General features: G+C 35.9%; 1 protein-coding gene across 1 annotated transcript in view; it reads right to left on the bottom strand.

Moving 5' to 3' along the window:
* Positions 1-18,982, bottom strand: part of BNC2 (basonuclin zinc finger protein 2) — a 333,130-nt gene that overhangs the window by 91,535 nt on the left and 222,613 nt on the right. Inside the window, exon 4 of the mRNA XM_058827265.1 lies at positions 10,968-11,203. Within this exon, the coding sequence (XP_058683248.1) occupies positions 10,968-11,203 (236 nt within the window). The remainder of the gene's footprint in view (positions 1-10,967; positions 11,204-18,982) is intronic.

Raw genomic sequence — 18,982 nt, 5'->3', positions numbered from 1 at the left:
GCTGCACTATAACACAGCAACAAAATTAGCAACTTGACATATATACAAGGTCACAAGACCGTACACTTCTTAACACACAAAGTTCCTGGGTTTGAAAATATATACAATGAAGTATTATGAGACACTCTTTCAAGGTTCATCTTTGGCTCATCCTGTACAATCAATTTGCTAGCCATATGTGGCTCGGGCAACACAGGCTTCTCATGCCACAGCCCCCAAAATGAAGACAGGAAGTAGCTAGGTCTAAGATAGTATGAACATCATAATTGGCTACCATTCTGTCTCTGGACAACCACACATCTGCTGGTCAGTTGTCCCAGAAGATCTCACATTCTGTAACATTCAGGTTCTCTGAGCCTCACAACAAATACAAATTCTGTGAGCAATCTGCTAGAGACATTATTAATTCCTCACTTTTTTTTTTCCAAGAAATGTATCTCTGCCTGCAGCTGTGGCAGAAAATGAATGTCATGGCTCTTAGACCCACTACCTCACAACCTTTGAGCCTACAAATGAGAGAGCTCTTTTTTGCATCCTATGGTACTATCTGAAATGCTATCAAGAGGAAAACAGTTCCCACATGGAAAACAACCAAATTAGTACTTATTACAATAAATTAGTACTTTAAACCCAAATTTTATTTTATGAAATCCTTTCTAAAGGACATGAGTTGGACAGAAACACTTCTGGGGATCACAACATTACAAACTCAGCATGAACCGAGCAAGTTTTCCCAGGCATTGCCCTAGCTACTTCCAAATAGTCTGAGAGCTTTTAATGGAAAGCCTGGTGCAGCATAAGCTACATTAAAAGCAACTTGATAAGTTGCCTTATTTCTGCTATATCTGTTTGTCAGTGCCATATGTCAGGTTGGACACAACTAAAAGACACCCAACGGATAAAAATGTAATTATGTTAATTCTACTACCATATCTACATCACTACTCAAGCTATAGAGATACAAAGAAACCCAGTAAGCTGACATATACTGGGCCAGCAGTTTTAAAAATCTACTTGTCCTACAAGTGACTTCTTTCTGTGCAGACAACTGCCAGTCAGTAACAGAGGTTTCCACACCCATTTTCCACACCCTTTCCAGTAGATGGAATGCAAGACTTCAGGGTGCAATTCTGGCAAGATTCATCGTGAAGAATCCACCAAGGCTGGATGGAAAAAGACATATTTACCCTACTATAAAAGGTAAAAATGAACTCATGAAACAAAATCTTTCTCTTCTATTTGCTCAAAAGATAATTTAAAAAAATATATTTACTGAAATTACTGTTCCAGTGGTGGTGATGTTTCAGAATTTGACTAAAGAATAATCATAATTACACATTCTATTTCACTAGATGATCTCAAAGCACTTCATAAACATTAATTAACAACATCCAAGTATAAATTGGGATGATTAGAACATTTTGTTAAAGCTTTGGAGGAGGAGAAAAAAAAAATCAAGCCAAAGCACAAAGGACTTGTGCTGCAAGTTAATATATTAGAGCCAATAGAATAATACACACTTCCTGGCTTCAAGTTAAATATTCAAAATTCTAGAACACGGTGCAAAATGACAGGCGAATCTGAGAAGATGTTTCAGCATGGTAAAGAAAAGTAAATTTCTCAATTAAAATATGGAAGTTCATCTTCATTAGAATCAAAATATACCTTGATTTGTAAAAGGGGGTTGTCTGTCTGCATTCAATGCTGTCCTCTTACTGCCTAGAAGGCAACAGTAAGTGTTAACGACATTTACCCTTCCTAATAAGAGTCACTCACACTTCACTGTTATTCTTTGTTATTGCTCAGGACAGGTACTAGCACCTCATTGAAAGATCAGTGCTGCAAGGGAAAAAAAGTCCCCTTGAGATCCCTTGGACTTCAAGAAAAACAGTAAATCAACTGATGCTGGACAGATGACAAGTTTGATTCTCTGTGGCCCTCCTTGGTTCCTAAGTGTGGACCTAAATTTCCTAAGTGCCTGAAGTCAAGGCTGACACACAGACAATCAAAACCACACCTAAACTCAAAGCAAGAGATTTCTGAACTGGGAAAAAAGTCTTAAATCCATTTAAGTGTCATGGTCTGGACTCCATACTCTCTAATTGAGTTAATCTCCATTGATGTTTAGCTGAATGGTTAATATCACAACCATATCACCTCCAGGACCATGATTTGAATTCAGCCCAAGGTTCTCTGCAAAGAGAATAGTCTACAAAAAGCAGAAGTTCTAAACTCTGAGCTGCTTTTAGTGAGAAGAATGATGTTAATTCCTCAGATTCTTGGCACAACCCACTCCCCTCCACAGGCACACACACATTTCCCTTCAATCAATAGCTTTACACCCTTTTTGTTTTCTTTATTTTATAACCAGTCACTGCATTTCTCACAAGAAAATTGAGGTGAACAGTAACCCCAAGATCCTGTCCTCAACTATTTATTTGACACAGTGCAGGATATGTTCTGGTGGAGGTTCCAACATGGCATTGTCAGCAAGTGATTTTCCAGGCTACAAGGAAAGCCATTCTCTACCCTTCCTTCAACCACAGAGAATCAATCTCAAAAACAGAGATTTTCAAAGACACACACAATCACAACGTACTAGAAATAGAAATATAATTTATAGATTTTTCAAGTACATGTATATACACATAAATATACATACACACACACACACTCCTACACACACATACACACACTCATATGTATTTGAAGGAAAAAGATCTGTGATCATAAATGGTTAATATAAATTCAACCACATTCTGAATCAAGAAAGCTGGAAATAGTTTTCTCTTTGGCTTACCTGCCAAGACCCAAGTTCAGGGCTCTGTTTCTTCTGAAATGCTTGATGGCATCACTCACACCTAAAACAGCCTAGGGAATGAACTATTCCTCTCACCTCCTTCATCCTTCACTCTGCTTTGGGTGTTTGTGATTTCATCAACTATCACCAGAGAGACACAGGATCATGAACTCAAGCCTTGGCAGGTGAAGAGATTTTCAGCTCCATTTTAAAAAGCAAGCACACATGGTCCTGGCGCACACCTGACAGACCTTCAGTAACAAACATTTCTGTGCTCTGCAGTCTATTAGCTGTGAGAGAAGTACATCAGTGGGATCACAGCTTCTCACCCCTAGTACTGTAAACAGTCAGTACACATTCCAGATAGGACAAATACACCTACACAAAAGTCTCTTTCTCTCTTTCTCCCTTTTCCTTTTTTTTGATTGACAGCCATAAATCCTTTCCATTAAACAGCCATCTTTACATTTCAGAGCAATGTGAAGCACTATGGCTATAAAGGCTAACTATTTCGTAGTAATCTTTAGGAACTAGCATGATGTATACTTCTGTTGATCACCAGGGGTTATACAGCCCTCTGCTTCATTACCCTTGCAAGATGCAAGACACTGAGCAGCAATAGCACAGCTCTCCAGCTGCACATATTCTGGAAAACCCAATGATCTTTGCATGTAATGTTGTCACGTAATTTGTCCTGGTGGCATTCAGAAGTGTCATCTGCTCTCTGGACTTTATTTTTATTGTTGTTTGGTTAAAGTGTGAACCATGATAAATATCCTGATGTAGTACTAGTGTAATCAGGAGCGTTAAGCATCAGAGAGATCTTAGGGAAGTTAGTGCAGATACAGAGAAAATCTGAAAGTACTTCACACTGTAGAACAACTGGCATTGCTTTGCTCGAACACACAACAAAGCTCCTCCCTGGCTCAGCAATTGTGCTGTGTTTCCAATCTCCCTTTTCAGTCTTTTAAGGTTTATCTGAGCTTTTTCCACCCTCTGTTTAGGGTAAAGACAGAATAGTCACACCTAGATTAGAATAGCTAAGAAGAATACAAAAGAGGAAGAGTCATAGAAGAGAATCTCCATTCCACAGAAGTGTATGGGAGTCATACTAAACTGACACACAGGGGAAAAGAAAAACTCTTCCGGAGTTTCAAATATTAGCATACAGTGATTCCATGGGAGGAATAGAACACTCAGAAGATGGACATTTAACAGATCTTTTACATCATCTTGTGCTAAAGAGGAAAAGAGTCAGAGATCAAGGGAAAGTGAAACTAAGGTGAGGCTGAAGAAGGGAAAATAAGCAAGTAAAAAAAGGAGGGGGGGAAGAGAGGCAGTGACAAAAGAATAAGGAAATTGAAGTGGAAAGAGAGGGAGAAAGGAACAGAGTAGCTGAAAGAACAAGAAACAGGCAGAGCACATACAAAAGAAAGACTTTTAAATCCTGTGTGTACTGCAGGACTAGATGTCTGGATAAATGTTATCCAGCTTTGAGTCTTGTTTGCTCTGAGGGCCACTGTTAAAAAACATCGGAACTAAAGGACACATATGAGTGTTAAAAATAACTGCAAGGAAGAAAAGAAAAGAAAACACAAGACAGGATTGTATGTAACAAAGCTGAAGAAAGTATATTAATCTGTAAAAAGGTAACTTCCTTCATTATCAAGTAATTAAAGTGGGTACTTATCTTACTAGATAAGCTTCTTAACCTTTATTTGCATCAGTTTTACAAGTTATTTTTTATAAAAAAGGCATACTACTCATAGAGGCATGGAAACACTAAGTGACTGCTTCTTAAAAGGCATGGAGATTCTCCAGTGGCCACAGCTAAAAGAGAGTAAAGTATTAATTAACGTTTTGGCAAATAGACCAATGAGGAAGCAAAGCCAATAAAATAAATACAAAACCTTCACAAACAAATTTTCTCTTTTATTATTCACATATGAAACTGTCAATTAACATTTACTGGGTTGCAACAGTCAATTTTATTTTTCATAATTTATTTGCCTATGTATTTTAATTTTCTTTAACAAATAATATAGCATACCAATATTTTAATGGCATTCTTGTTGTGAAAGACAAAAACCTTTCCAGAAAAAAGAAAAAACCAAAAACCAAAAAAAGAGAAAAACAAAAAGACAAAGAGTAAAATCACCTGGCATCACTTGGGAAAAAAAAAGAGCCCAACAGAAACTTTGCGTGACTCATGATTATAGATAGCAGACAACATTCAACTTAAATTATGATACCATCACTGCAGCAACCTGACACTCCATGTCTACCTTGCAAAAGCTGGTATCAGAGCTTCTTTTCATTTGTTTTCTTTCTAACGTTCTTTATGTTTAAGCGTTGGAGGCTGTTTGACAAGTTGTTAAATGAAATAGTCCTTGTGCTTAGGTTCTACAGCAGAAGTTCAAAGATCTTAAAAGGCAAATGATTTCAGACACAAAATCTAAGACTCTATAGAGTCTCTAAAAGAGATTAGAGAGCAAGCCAATGGTGGGCAATATTTAATTCTAAGAATAGTAAAGCAATTTCTATCTGTGCAATTTCTATCTATGTGTGTATTAATATTTCAAATGTGAAGTGATAAGGGATTACTTTGAGAAAGAAAGAAATTAGGAACAATATTACTAAAGATGTTCAAACTTCTTTCTTTGGCCTTTACCCAAATATTTTCATTTAATCTGGATGGAAAAATGAACAAACTAGTGATGGTAAACTAGTACAGGAACCAACTTACTCATACTACAAAGAGAAACTATGTTTTACAATAATACAATGAGAAACTGTTTGTCAAATATAACTGACAATATCAGTTATACCAGTACGTATATGCTGATACATATATGTGAATATATGTGAGCATGTAGTTTCACTATGCCTATAGCTAATTTTTCTTTTAAAATCTCAGAACTGAATTATTTAAACACTGCTAAGTATTTAATAATTTCAATGAGTTTGTTTTAGTTATGGGATTTTGTTTTTTTGAAAAAATGTCTAAAACTGCCCACACCTCCTTACTTTCTGCCCTGAACCATGTATACCTTCTGAGAGCATACCTTCTTAGCTGACTTCTTGCTTGACAGTTGCCTAGGACTACTGAACAATCACACCAATGGAAGAGTAGACCAATTTTCCCAAAACAGAAAATGATACCTAATTATTTTGAATTCCAACACTTTTTTTAGCATGTTTCAACTGCAGGAAAGACCTTCATTTAGGATTAGTGATTCCCCATGTAGTATCCAGTATATGAACTTTTGTGAGTGAGTCTTCTTTTGGACCTGTAAAATACCCATAGTCTTCCAGCTGACATTAGTTTTGACTTTGTTTTATGTTTTTTATTTTTTAAAAATTTCTCATAGCTGTGGGCAGCACCAGAGAGTCTGGCACCTAAGATGTTGGCTATAAGCTACTGACTAGTCTACTTTTTTTTCAAGGGCATGATGATAAGAATGGAACTCCTAGGTCTAGACCATTTTTTCTAATTCTGCCAGTGTTCTGTGCCTCTGCTTCCTTCTTTGTATTCTAAAGACAAGATATATTTTCCTCTTTTACACTGAGAAAGTACAACTATTTGACCACAAAGCAGTTGAAAAAGTATTGAGCGGTTACTCAAAACACTGAATCATTATTTGCATGCAGTCAGTTTATGGCCTCTAAGATGTAATCACGTGTCGTTCCTTCTGCAGCTGGACCAGTGTAAAAGCTGAATGCCCCAGCTGTTCATTGCTAGTGGCATAATTCCTCTCTAGCCCTTTCCTCTCAGCACAATGAGAGTTAACTCGCACATTTAGAAGGAACATTTTTCTAACCTGGTTTGCTTAGAGAGAACCTGGCTAGGGAGCAATTACAAATGCAAGTACACTAGCGAATGGATGGGGTATTCTCCCCAGCCCTGTGATCTCTGGTGGATCACGGAACAGCTGGCAAAGTTACGTCTTCTCTCAGCTTAGATGGAATTAAACCAGAGTTGGAGACTCACAGTTGAGCTGTTCTTTACAGAAAAAGTAAACTCAATAGAGCCACTAGTCACATACATCTCTTTGAGTAGCATGTGCAGTATCTGACCCAGAACACCTACTGCTTTTGACAAAAACCATCTCTTGTCATGTAAAAGACACATGAAGTTAGGTGTTCCCAAAAGCAAAAACTTGTGGGCTCACTAATCACATACAGGTCAACACCAAGTACAGTGAATTAGCTCCTTGAGACAGAAAAAACAAGCCTGAAAGTTTAAGCACTCTGAATTCCTATGGAGCAAACACAATCCAGAATGGTCCCCTATGCCATAAAGTCTTTTTAAGCATTAGTTCTAAAGATGAGAGAACAGCTCTTCTGCTAAAGCATTCATCCTGTGACAGTCTGAGGAGATTGGTGACCAAAGGATCACTAACATTTCATTGATAGGTATCTGTTCACTAGAAACTCAATTTATTGCATGGAGGCCAGAGAATCTTGCCAGGTCTTAATGCCTTTCAGCTATTACTGGCAATATTGTGACTGTGCCCAAATGTGAAAGGCAGTGTTATCAAATTACCTCTGTGGCTTCAGGGTTCCTTGACTTCCTGTGCTCTATTAATGCATCCACTGAATGAAGGCATAAATACTGCATTTTCTCTGCCCATTGATTTTTAATTTGCTATTTGGAAACATTAGTCAAAATGAAGGTATTACAAATAATCCCATCCACTATGCAGTACTAATAAACAACTGTTTTTCTCTTGTTTCACCATGTTTCAAAGCTTCCATGAGCTTTTTCTCAAAAGTTACAAGGAAAAAGTTGTGAGGTCTGCAGGGGGGTTGTTCATTTGGTTGATTGTTGGGATTTTTTGGTTGGTTGGTTGGTTGGTTGGTTGGTTAGTTGGTCAGTTGGTTGTGGAAATCATCTGACAATAGTAGTTGACTTTGAGTGGATACATCTATCCTACCCCTTAAAAACGCCTCCATTTAGAGAAAATATTAAAATATTTTAACATCACGTTGAGGGCACATTCAGCACAGGTAGATGTGTTAGACCATCCCAAAGCATAAAACTCCGGTTTTGTGCCAGCTTTACAAATCTCTTGCATGGTGGTTAATTAATGAACACTGGAACTCGAACCTAGGTAAAGTATTCTGGAATCTGTTACAACCATTACCTTTTTCTATTCTGTTACTTCTCTTAGTCTTTGCTACTAAGCTTCCTGTTTTTCCTCCCCTGAGGAAAAAACAGGAGAATAGTGTTATACATGATTCTCTAAAGTTACAAGTGTAAAGTATTATTTTTACTAGATTATGCTTCTCTAATTGCACTACCATAGCAAACCTTTCCCTATGGATATATATTTGATATGCATATATATGATATATGTATTTGATATACAATGAATATATAATTGTATGTATGGTAAATTTACTGGCATTGACTGGAAATAGGAGATAACTTAGGTGGGTTTGGACAGACAAGATACAAAGAACTATAATTTCTTACTAAGAGCAAGATGTTCCTCAGTTCACTGAATGGTAGCCTATCCCAGGGTTCGTGATATTCCAGATGGTTTGTTTTCATATTTGATACTTTTGATGCTCCTGTACCATGCTTACAATATTTCATTCAGAGTTTTCTGAATGTAACAGCTGATTCTGAAAGCTTCAAACAATTCTTTGAAAAGTTTCGATCTATAATGATAAGCTTCATGGAAAAAAATACCTTTTGGTCAAAGGAGACATTACCTGTCTGCACTTTTACTGTGCTAAAGTTACTATACATTTCCTTTCAAATTTCCCTGCATATCTCTTTTCTCCTTTCTAACAAATACTTTCAATAGAGCTATTTTTAAAGAAGACATTTTTATTATCATAGATTTAATTAATTTTCCCAAGGTTTCTCTGCATGTATGTTTTACTAAGCATTCTCCTTTTCTGCCATATACTGCATTTTCTAGCTTTAATGGAAAAAAAATGGACTTTTTGCCTAGAGATCCTATGGAGATATTCAAAAGCCATCTGGACATGGTCCTGGACAAACAGTTCTAGGTGGCTCTGCTTGGACAAGATGACCTCCCTTCTAACCTTGACCAGTGTGTGATTCTTTGAAATTAGACAGCTAAATTAACAGGGATGCTCGACTACACACCTATCATAGGTCTTCATTCACTCATTAAGAAAATCCACAGTCGAGTGCTAATGAAGTCAATATGTGGCAAGTCTGTAACAGCTGCCCTTAACTTTCACTGATAATTGTTCTCATTTAAATGGCATAATATTCAATATACTGTTGTTGAATATAGCAATAGTGAAATTCATGCCTGGGGGGCTACAATGTGACTGAGCTTTAGCCAGAGAAACTGAACTGTGACCTAATGGGGTATTACAGGCCTTTACAACTTTCAGATGCATAGGTCACAATCTCAGTCTGTATAAACATCCATGTAATTATATTACAAGCCATTCTTGCATATATTGAGATCATTCCAAAAGATAATTAAAACAAAATCAATGTGAGCATGATTCAACGGTCTTTAAAACAAGAAAACTACTGATTTCAGTCAGTCTTCTTGTCTGTAAGAGACACAGAATTACATTCCATGCTTGTAATATAGTTCACCTAATTATTAATCACATTTAGTAACCAGCAGATTTCTGAAGTTATAACTTAAATCATATGTATCTTAAAATTATGCATTTTTTACATGTATTCCTTTACATATCAGATTTCTTCAGCCCTTGAGATCAGTAGCATTCAGAATCCAGGAATTTAAAATATGATGCAATATGCACATTATCCCAGTACATATCTCTTTAGTTATCTCTCATGTATCATTCTTAATTATACATAATATGTCAAATTTATAAATACGTAACCATACATTTATATCATACAAACACTATACATTTCTACTGTACAAATATGATGGATATATCCTTATATGTTAATTTTAGAGTGGTAATGGAAAAAATGGATTCTGTTCTATTTGAATAGATGTAACACTTAGCCTTTACGAAATAGATGCCTGACAGAATCCTGAAACAATTAAAGAGCCCCATTCCATATGTGTTCTAACAAGAATAAAAATATTTCATTATTAAAGAATAAACCTTTTTAGTTCTCTTTCTCTAGGACTGTTTTACAATTCAGTATATTTTTCTGTGAAAATCTCAAATATAGAGCGTTTAAGAAAATATTTACAGGAGCAGAAGGTGAAGTTTTCCATAGAATCACATAAAGTTAATTTACTTCTGTCACACAAAGAGGAACTAAGAAATAGAGTCAGAATTTCTCAGAGCAGGTATAAATCCCATATTTTCAATAAAGTTCTAAGCTTGCTACCATTGCCGACAAAAGTAAAGCGATAAATCAGCAACTAAAATTTTCAAAATTTTTTAGGCATTTCTATTTCAATAACTGGATGAATTCTAGATGATTAAGAGCTCCTACAAAGTCAGTGGCAATTAAGAGAATTCAGAAGTATGTAGTATTTGGTTGTTAAATAGAAAGAGTCTTACAGAATGTAAAAAATCACTTTGGAACTCAACAGATTATGAAATTTTTCATGTAAGCAACTATACATATATTTATGGCCATACTCATAAAGCAAGCCTGTCCATTTTTCTGTTAAACATATTTTTCTTTTGACTGTTTATATCAACTAATCTGCATTCAACACTATTTAAAGCTATGTTTCAAAAATGGCCTTACAAAAAGGATTTTCCTGTTTATACATAAGGAAACTTTCCAATATAATCATGATCACAATCCATTTAATCTACACATTTTTAGGTATCTTTCCAAAGAAGGAAAGAAAAGATGATGGAGCTGCTGACTTGCATCTTAGTTCCCCAAGTCAAACAGTAGCCCCTGAAAACTTGCCAGCTGCCTTTGATGGCCAGACCATGCTTGCAGGTATCTAACCTCGGTATTTGCAGTATTTAAGGCATTTCCTACAATAAACGTAAGCAAGTACAAATAAATACTATGGTATGAAGGCACCTGTATTTTTTTAGCTTAGGAAAAATTGAATATTTTATTTTGCCAACATCATCATTAGGCTTCAACATGCCAGACTAAATTCACTCCATATCCTTGTACCTCTTTGGGTGCACCATCACTACATACATGCATCAACAACAAAAAAGTCAGTTAACTGGGTTTGAAAACATGCTTTGTTTTATTTCCTACCTGAAGAATGTAGCCTCGAACATAGTCTCGAAGTGTCCAGCCTAAGCCATGTAGAATATGCAACACCTCCTCTTGCTTCAGTACACTGAAGAGTCGGTCAAGCAGTATCTTCAGTCTCACAGGCACAGCCTGAGTACCGTAGAGCATCAGGCTGCTGATGTCAAACACAACATTGGACTGCACAATCTCCACTTGGGTTGGGTGGTAGAGGTGCTGAGTACTAAGTTTGTCCAAGGCTGAAATAAAACGGGTCAAGTATGAGGAATGAGCAAAGAAAAGACAAGAAAACAACTCCAAAGGGTCATGTATATGCACCACACAGAAATACAGAGTCACAGAATAGTTTGTGTTGGAAAGGACCTTTAAAGGTCAGGTCCTGATCTTGAATATTTTCATGGATGGGGCATCTAGAGCCTCTTTGGGAAACTGCTCCAATGCCTCAACATTTTCAGAAAAATCTCCTTTATATTTAATCTAAATCTACTCTCTTCCTTTCAGCTTAAAGTCATTACCTCTTGTTCAATCCCTACATGCCCTTGTCAAAAGTCTCCTCCCAGCATTTCCGTAGGCCTCCCTTCAGTACTAAAAGCCCAATAAGGTTGCCAAGGAGCCTTGCCCAAACTTCTTTTCAACTTTTTCCCTGGTTGAAGGACCTCAGCTCTCACAGCTTTTCCTCAAAGGACAGGACCTCCATCCCTCTGATCACCTTGGTGGTCTCCTCTGGACTTGCTCAAACAAGTGCATGTCTTTCCTTCGCTGAGAACCCCAGAGGTGAGTCCGGCTACTCTAAGTGGCATTTCACCAGAGGGGAGCAGAGAGGCAGGATCATCTACCACACCCTGCTGGCAGTGCTGCTTTTGATGCAGACCAGGGTATGGTTGGATTTCTGGGCTGCAGGTGCACATTGTTGAATCATGTTCAGCTTTTCATCCACTGAAGTTCCCCAGGTCCTTCTCGGAAGTGCTACTCTTAGTGAGTTTATGTCTCAGTGTGTACTTGTGTTAGGGATTGCCCTAGGTCCCTGTGGATGGCATCCTGTCTTTCTGGTGTGTCAACCATACCACTCAGCTTGGCGTCATCAGCAACCTTGCTAATGGACTCCCTATGTCATTGACAAAGATATTAAACACTTCTAGTCCCAGTACAGACTCCTGATGGATGCCAGTCATCACTAAGGGGTCCTTTTTCACAGATACAGTCCAAAAGAGTCCTAGTTTCCAAAGGTCACAAGTAATTTTAATTGCTATGGCAGAAGGGTTCTCAGGTGACACTCAGACACTGCAATACTCATAGTTCAAGAGAAATTTATGATTAACTAATGACCAAGACTGAAGCAATGCCAAATTGAATGGGACTGTTAAAGGTTTGATAATCTCTAGAGGAAAAAAATAAAACAGATACTCCCTAAACTCCAGTCTTTTAAACATGTTAAAACTAAGCTCCCCAATTTACCAAAAATTTGATTACTGCTACTAGAGCTGGCTAGTTCTTTTCACCTGGCTTTACGAATTCCATGTTATTCACTGATTTGAGTAATTTTGAGATAAGGGAAATTTGCAGGATTAAGGTAATTCTTATCCCCTTGTGAAGTTAAAAAAGATAGAATTGCTTATGACATCATGCATTTTCCTGAGTATTAATGTTTAAAGTTAATTTTATTTCTACTTTATGAACTATATTGCATCATCTAAGCTTCTTACTGCTTTTTAAAACAAAATTTCTGAGCATTTTAAATAGTCTTATAGGGACTTCTCCTGTACTTGGTTTTCTCTCGTCTTATGGTCACTAGAGAGTTCATGTACTCTTGATAAATTGCTTTCTTACATCCAGAGCGCAAAGGCCCTTATCATTTACTTGCTGGCTTCATTCAACACGTTTACTCCAAGGACTACATTGTCAAAGAGTTCCGGTTTCCTCATACTTCATTTCTTGCAACTGAATTGTCTGATCTTTCCTATTCTAGTGGCTAAGTCAACTTTGAATAAATAGCTCTAAATATTAATTTAACATTCAAATAAGATAAGAAATTGGCAAGCCTAGGGACATCAGTCCTATGTCTCTCCAAGGGATGTTTATACTGCAGTACATGAAGAGTGGGATTTTTTCTTCCAAAAGCTCTTCTTACAAAGTACTTCACCTATGTAGGCTTCATGATGTGGTACTAATTTTTTTACAAGGTTTAATGAATGAGATTTTATTGAAGTTTAAACAAGTTAAATGCTGTCCTGCCTTCCTTCCCTCCACCTTCCCCCCATTTAATGCATGATCTTTTTCTAGGATGGTTGTTTTGCTACTACCATAATAGACATGTCATGAAAGTTCACAGCTAGAAAAGACAAGAAAATTGATATTTTTATTCTGCAGGTTGGACAGTATATGTGGTGGTATGTATGTACATGTACCTGAGGGACTGATCAACCATTTAGAAGGAGTAAAATAACGTTGGGGTTTTTTTTCCTAATACTAGCATTACTCACAATAGGAATGGTGTAAATATTACTTATTATTAATTATTAATATATAATATTAATTTCAAATAGATACCCTGTAAGAACACCTTCTAACAGACTATTGAAACTATTGAGTGGATCTGGACCTGGATCGACCTGAGCTTTTCAGCTTCAGTCTTACAGAATGAGAATAGGATCAAAAGATACTAACTGGCTTCTCCAAGTTTATGCAAATTTAGACCAGAACCAAGACATGAATGGATATTTTCTGAATAATTGATGCAATTGAATAATTGTTTCTCTCTTCTTAACAGTAAATACCATGCCTGCAGTGAGGAAAAGCAAGTTCTTCCATCTAAATAAGACTTGTCATGCTGAGGATGTTAAGATCATTTTTCTACTGTGGTCTAAGTGAGAAAGACTATAAAACATCTTTATCTAAGGATTATTGGGTAGATAACAGATCTAATAGCTTTTGATTTCTTTATAAATGAGATTACAAAACTCTGTGGACATGTACCCACTTCATGTAAGATGACCACTCTGAGGATAGTAGCTTTGGAAAGGTTGAGGTGGAATGGAAAAGGGGAAAAATAAATGAAGTTTTTTAAAATAACTAATCACACTCTTTGACCACCTGATAGAAATTTTTGCAAACTAACCTGTGCTATTCCATTTAACTTCAATATTTATTTTTTAGCAGCATTATCTGTAGACCTCTGCTTCTCAACACACACATACACACACAAAAATACTAATTAGCATGATATTGGAACAACATTCCAAGTGACAATGATATTATCTCCAATTTTGATTTGTAGCTTTATTATGCATATTACATAATAAGAAGTGAATTTTATCCTTTCAAGTACAAGTCAAGATATGTCGTAAAATGTGGAATTTATAACACATCAAAACATACATTATTGCATGGGTGCATAAGAACATTTGCAAGCTAAAAACAAACCTCCTGCTACATGAAAATAAAATTGTAAATTAAATGAAAAGGAACACAGTTGTGTTCATATAGGAAATAACAGTACTGTAAAATTCTGAAATTCTTTATGAATATTAACTATAGATACCCCCTCAAATTGCCAGAAGAATGAAAATTCTCACTCTAATTTGTAATTTATAAAAAATTTTTGTGTTTCTTTAAAAGATTGTTAAGGATGTAGCTGACAGAGAGAATTTTTGTAACATTTCTCGTTTCTCCTCTGGTACTCTTAATGAACTGATGTCAGAGTGTTCTAGGTGGATTCAAGAGGCCATTTATGGTGATAGACACTTTTTCAGGCAAGAGGTAAAGAAGGACCTGTCTTGCTGTTTTTCTGTAAAGAAAGTATTAGCTTTAGCTTTCCTGCAAAATTTCTGATTCTTGTCAAATCTCTGAGTAAATAGTTGTATTCTGCTATCCTGAATTGCCCACATAATTTCATGTGGATAACGCAAAGAGGTGACTTTGTGTTCTAAACTATTGGTTTAGTTTATACATGCTAAGGAACAATTAACTGTTTTACAGGTGAATATTCTTAACAATATCTGCAATAGCTTATGATTTCATGAGCATTTAAGAGGTTTCAAGATTAAATATGCTATACAAAAGAATGTACTTGATCACAGCTGAAAAATGACATAAACAGATGTCTCTTTTTTAAGAAGTTATCAGTGGCTGAATATCACAAAGCACACATTAAAAGTCCCTTCTTAGAGCAGCATGAGCATTACTCATATTTTATACAGTTCCAGTGGAATCAAAAGTTCACCCATACATGTATGAGACATTTTAGCTGTAACATACACAATCTTTTCCAAAATTATGACTATGAAAAGTACCTTTTCTTAACAGTGCAGTTTAATTGTTAGCACTGCCCTGATAGTGACTCTGATATTAATTAATTCAGATTGTGTGAAAAGGTGTTCTCTGATACAGAAAGAAGAGATCTAACTGATCTTAAAATCTTGCTGAACAATCAACATCTTCATGGGATGGCCTAAAAATACTCCTATTCTTTACTCTGACAACGTTCAGTAAAGTAACATTTGTTACTTGTTCACAATTAGTAAATTCCCAATTTCAAGAACTGGTTTCAGACATTTAAGCTGTTAAAAAGGGAGGGTGGAGCAGAAAGGATTGTGCAGAGGACACTAGATTGCCTTCAACAATGAAAAATTACTAACAGGGTAATTAGTACAGGAATTAGGAACCTTTCAACAATGTTTTTCCAACTCTGAAGTATCAAACATGCACCATAATAATTGAGAATTATATTTTAGCTGGAAGAAACCAAAAAAACCCATCTAATCCTACCACCTGAGCGCTCCAGGGCTGATAATCAGTTAAACCATATTGAGGGGGTTGTCCAAATGCCTCTGAATCTGGGACTGTCTTGGGGCATTGACCACATCTTTAGGAAGTCTGTGGTTTGACCACCCCTCCCATCAAACAAGTGTTTCCTAAAGTCAAGTCTGAACCTCTCCATGCTGGCTTATTCACTCTTTAGCTCCTTGAATAGCAAACAAAATTCCCTAGATTGTAGGGAGACTTTGCTCACTACAATCTGAAATGTCAAAAAAACTTTGAAATTGTTGCAATGTCAATCTTCAATATTACAGCATCAATATTACAGTCTGCAGTACTCCTATTATGTAATATTTTAGGAAAAAAAACAACTTTGGACATCTTTGCAGCAAATTAATGAACAAACTTTTACTTTTATGTTCTATTCGTAGTGGGGTTGTTTTGTTTCATTTTGTTTTTTAATGTAGTAAAGTAAGGAGGGAAATGTATCTTGTTTATATTTTACTGGAATTAAATTGAATTTAAGTACAAAGGATACATTAAAATAAGGCACAACTTATTCTTAAATTTATCAAAAGACAGAAAACAAAGAAGATATTTTTCTTTTCATCTATACCGTGTCCAGTTCACAGGCTCAGCTCTGCAAATTTACCCATTGCCCTTAGACCCCTTCCTTCCCAATATGCAGTGATAAAGGTCAACCAAATTAAAAGCCATGCCTCCGAGCAGATTCCATTTTTGCTAAGTAAAAGAAATACAAATATGCAGTGATGAATTTTTTACTTTAGAGGTCTCATACTATTTTTTGAATAGCTACAATAAAAGCATGACATTTTGCCTTTACTGAATAGAAAAGAATTTAAAATATCATAGTTTTAATGCAATTGGTAAATACACTTATCTCTTGCTAATTTTCTGATCCTAGATAAGTATTTTATTAACCTGAGAGGGATGAAAAGCGAAAGGTCTAGGCTGATTTGCCTGGCTGTGTATCTCAGAACACCACAGTCTACAGGTTGCAGTAGGGCATTATGGATCTCATTCCATTTCAGTTTTAGTTTTGGGCTCTCCAATATAACCACTCTGTATTTTCTTCTTTGCGCTCTCCCAGCTTGCCAAAGAGGAACACCATTGGAGTACACACACATACAAATGATAAAAAATTTGCTCAAGAACACGAAGATGAAAAAAATTATACGTAGTCTGTATCTAGACAATAAAAAGAGCTTTCCAGACATTTTTAAAATCTAAATAACTGGGCCACTTTTTGCAGCAAAAGAAACTAAAATTAGAAGACAGATTAAATATTCTATATACTATAAATATATATATATCTATCTATATATCTCTATCTCTATCTCTATCTATATCTATCTCTATCTCTATATCTATATCTATATCTATATCTATATCTATATCTATATCTATATCTATATCTATATATCTATATATCTATATCTATATCTATATCTATATCTATATCTATATCTATATCTATATCTATATCTATATCTATATCTATATCTAATCTATCTATATATAATACCAGCATAAAATGATTCCATAATACTGTTTGCAACAATAGTGTGTTGATTGTGGTAAAACAGATACAGTATTATTAATGGCAATGTCGAGCACTGTAGTTTACTCTTGATTTTAATGGTGAACATGAACAGTTCACAATTTTCTTCTTTTTCATCAACCACAGAAAGAAAGAGTAACAAATCCTTAGTGAGGACTAAAATGCTGGAGGGGCCACTTATTACATACAAAAGAGGCTTTCTAAACTAGCCTCCCTCAGTATGAAAATTTACCACCTCTAACATAGTGTAATGTGATGCATTTTAAAGGCAGAAATAAGTTGCTCCTCAAAAATATTATGCTTAGAAAGTGACTAAGGACAAGAAAAATTTTCAGGATCTATTGAAAAACTCTAGTATTTTCATGGTTTAGGAAATTATCCCATTCATTCCTGGAGAAAGACAGTGGGGGACATGACTTATATCAGTGGGTGAACATCCTGAATCAGTCTGAGTACAAATTTCAGATACAACATAGCATCCTTTGGATATCTCTTTTTCAGCTTTCTCTTCATTGCTTTCACAATTTATTCCACATAAAAGATAAATGTTCACCAAGATAAAAATCATGGAAGGAGAGTAAGTAAAAAAGTTCTGATTCAAAGGCAAAATTGTTTTTTTTTAATGCCTTTTAATGTATTTAAAAACTAATAATGGAAACTATTTGCCAAATGCACCGAGTCTCTGACGGAGGGACACATATGTGATCTGCTAATTTACAGCTTGCATGTACAGATGTTCACACTTAGTAAAAGGCTTCTTAATAGCATTTTAAAATTAAACATGTGTTGATAATAGGTGTTCCAAACCCAAACAACACATCAACTAAACTGATATATGTTTTCATGCCTCACCATGCCTCATGCTCTAACAAAAAACCCCCCAGCATTTCAGTTGCATGTACACAAAATAAATGTTATTAAAAAAAGACTGAATGAAAACTTTCATTAATTTTTCTGTCTATGATCTGATTCCAAGTTAAAATATCTAGAATGCTACTAGGTTTATGTAGCCGAAAGCAGAACCACAGTTTGTTCACAGACGTTGCTTGCTGTCTGCAATTTTTTTATCCCTTTACAAAACTTTGAACCTCATCCAGCTTTGACACACTGCCTCTTCAGTTAATAACTATCAAGTTTCCCCTTGTCTCCTGTCTACTTTTCTTTGAGGCAATTGCGCACTCAGCACCCCGAGATAATAACACACATCTATAAGATAAAAGCAATGGCATTAATGTAATTGTCTGCCTTTCCCTCTTTAGCCTAATCTTTTTTTTCCTTCAGTTTTGACTGCCTCTGTGACACCTGTTTTTGTCTCCTCTGATCCTACGACAGGTTTTCCGCTGACAAGGTTTTTGCCTGACAGAGATTCTGCCAGACAAGAACATAATAAAATATGAAGAACTGCTTGTCAGAGTTTCTGCCAATGTTCACATGAAATGGTGGGGGGAGGAGGGAGAAAAAAAAAAAAGAAGAATTCTGACCTTTTTTTTTTATGAGGGCCCTATGCTAGTTACTTTTGGCCTGTCAGGAAAACAGGTTCCCTGGCCAATTCCTGCAAGCCAAACAGGTGTCTCCTTTATTTTTTCTTTCTGTAGAAAGACATTTTTTCTTAGATAGTAGAAAACATGATTGCAAAGGGGAAGGAAAAAAAAAAAAAAAAAGACCAAAAAAGTGCCCCAAA

Source organism: Poecile atricapillus, chromosome Z (genome assembly GCF_030490865.1).
Source record: "Poecile atricapillus isolate bPoeAtr1 chromosome Z, bPoeAtr1.hap1, whole genome shotgun sequence".
NCBI lineage: Eukaryota > Metazoa > Chordata > Aves > Passeriformes > Paridae > Poecile > Poecile atricapillus.
This window is presented reverse-complemented; position numbering and strand designations above follow the sequence as displayed.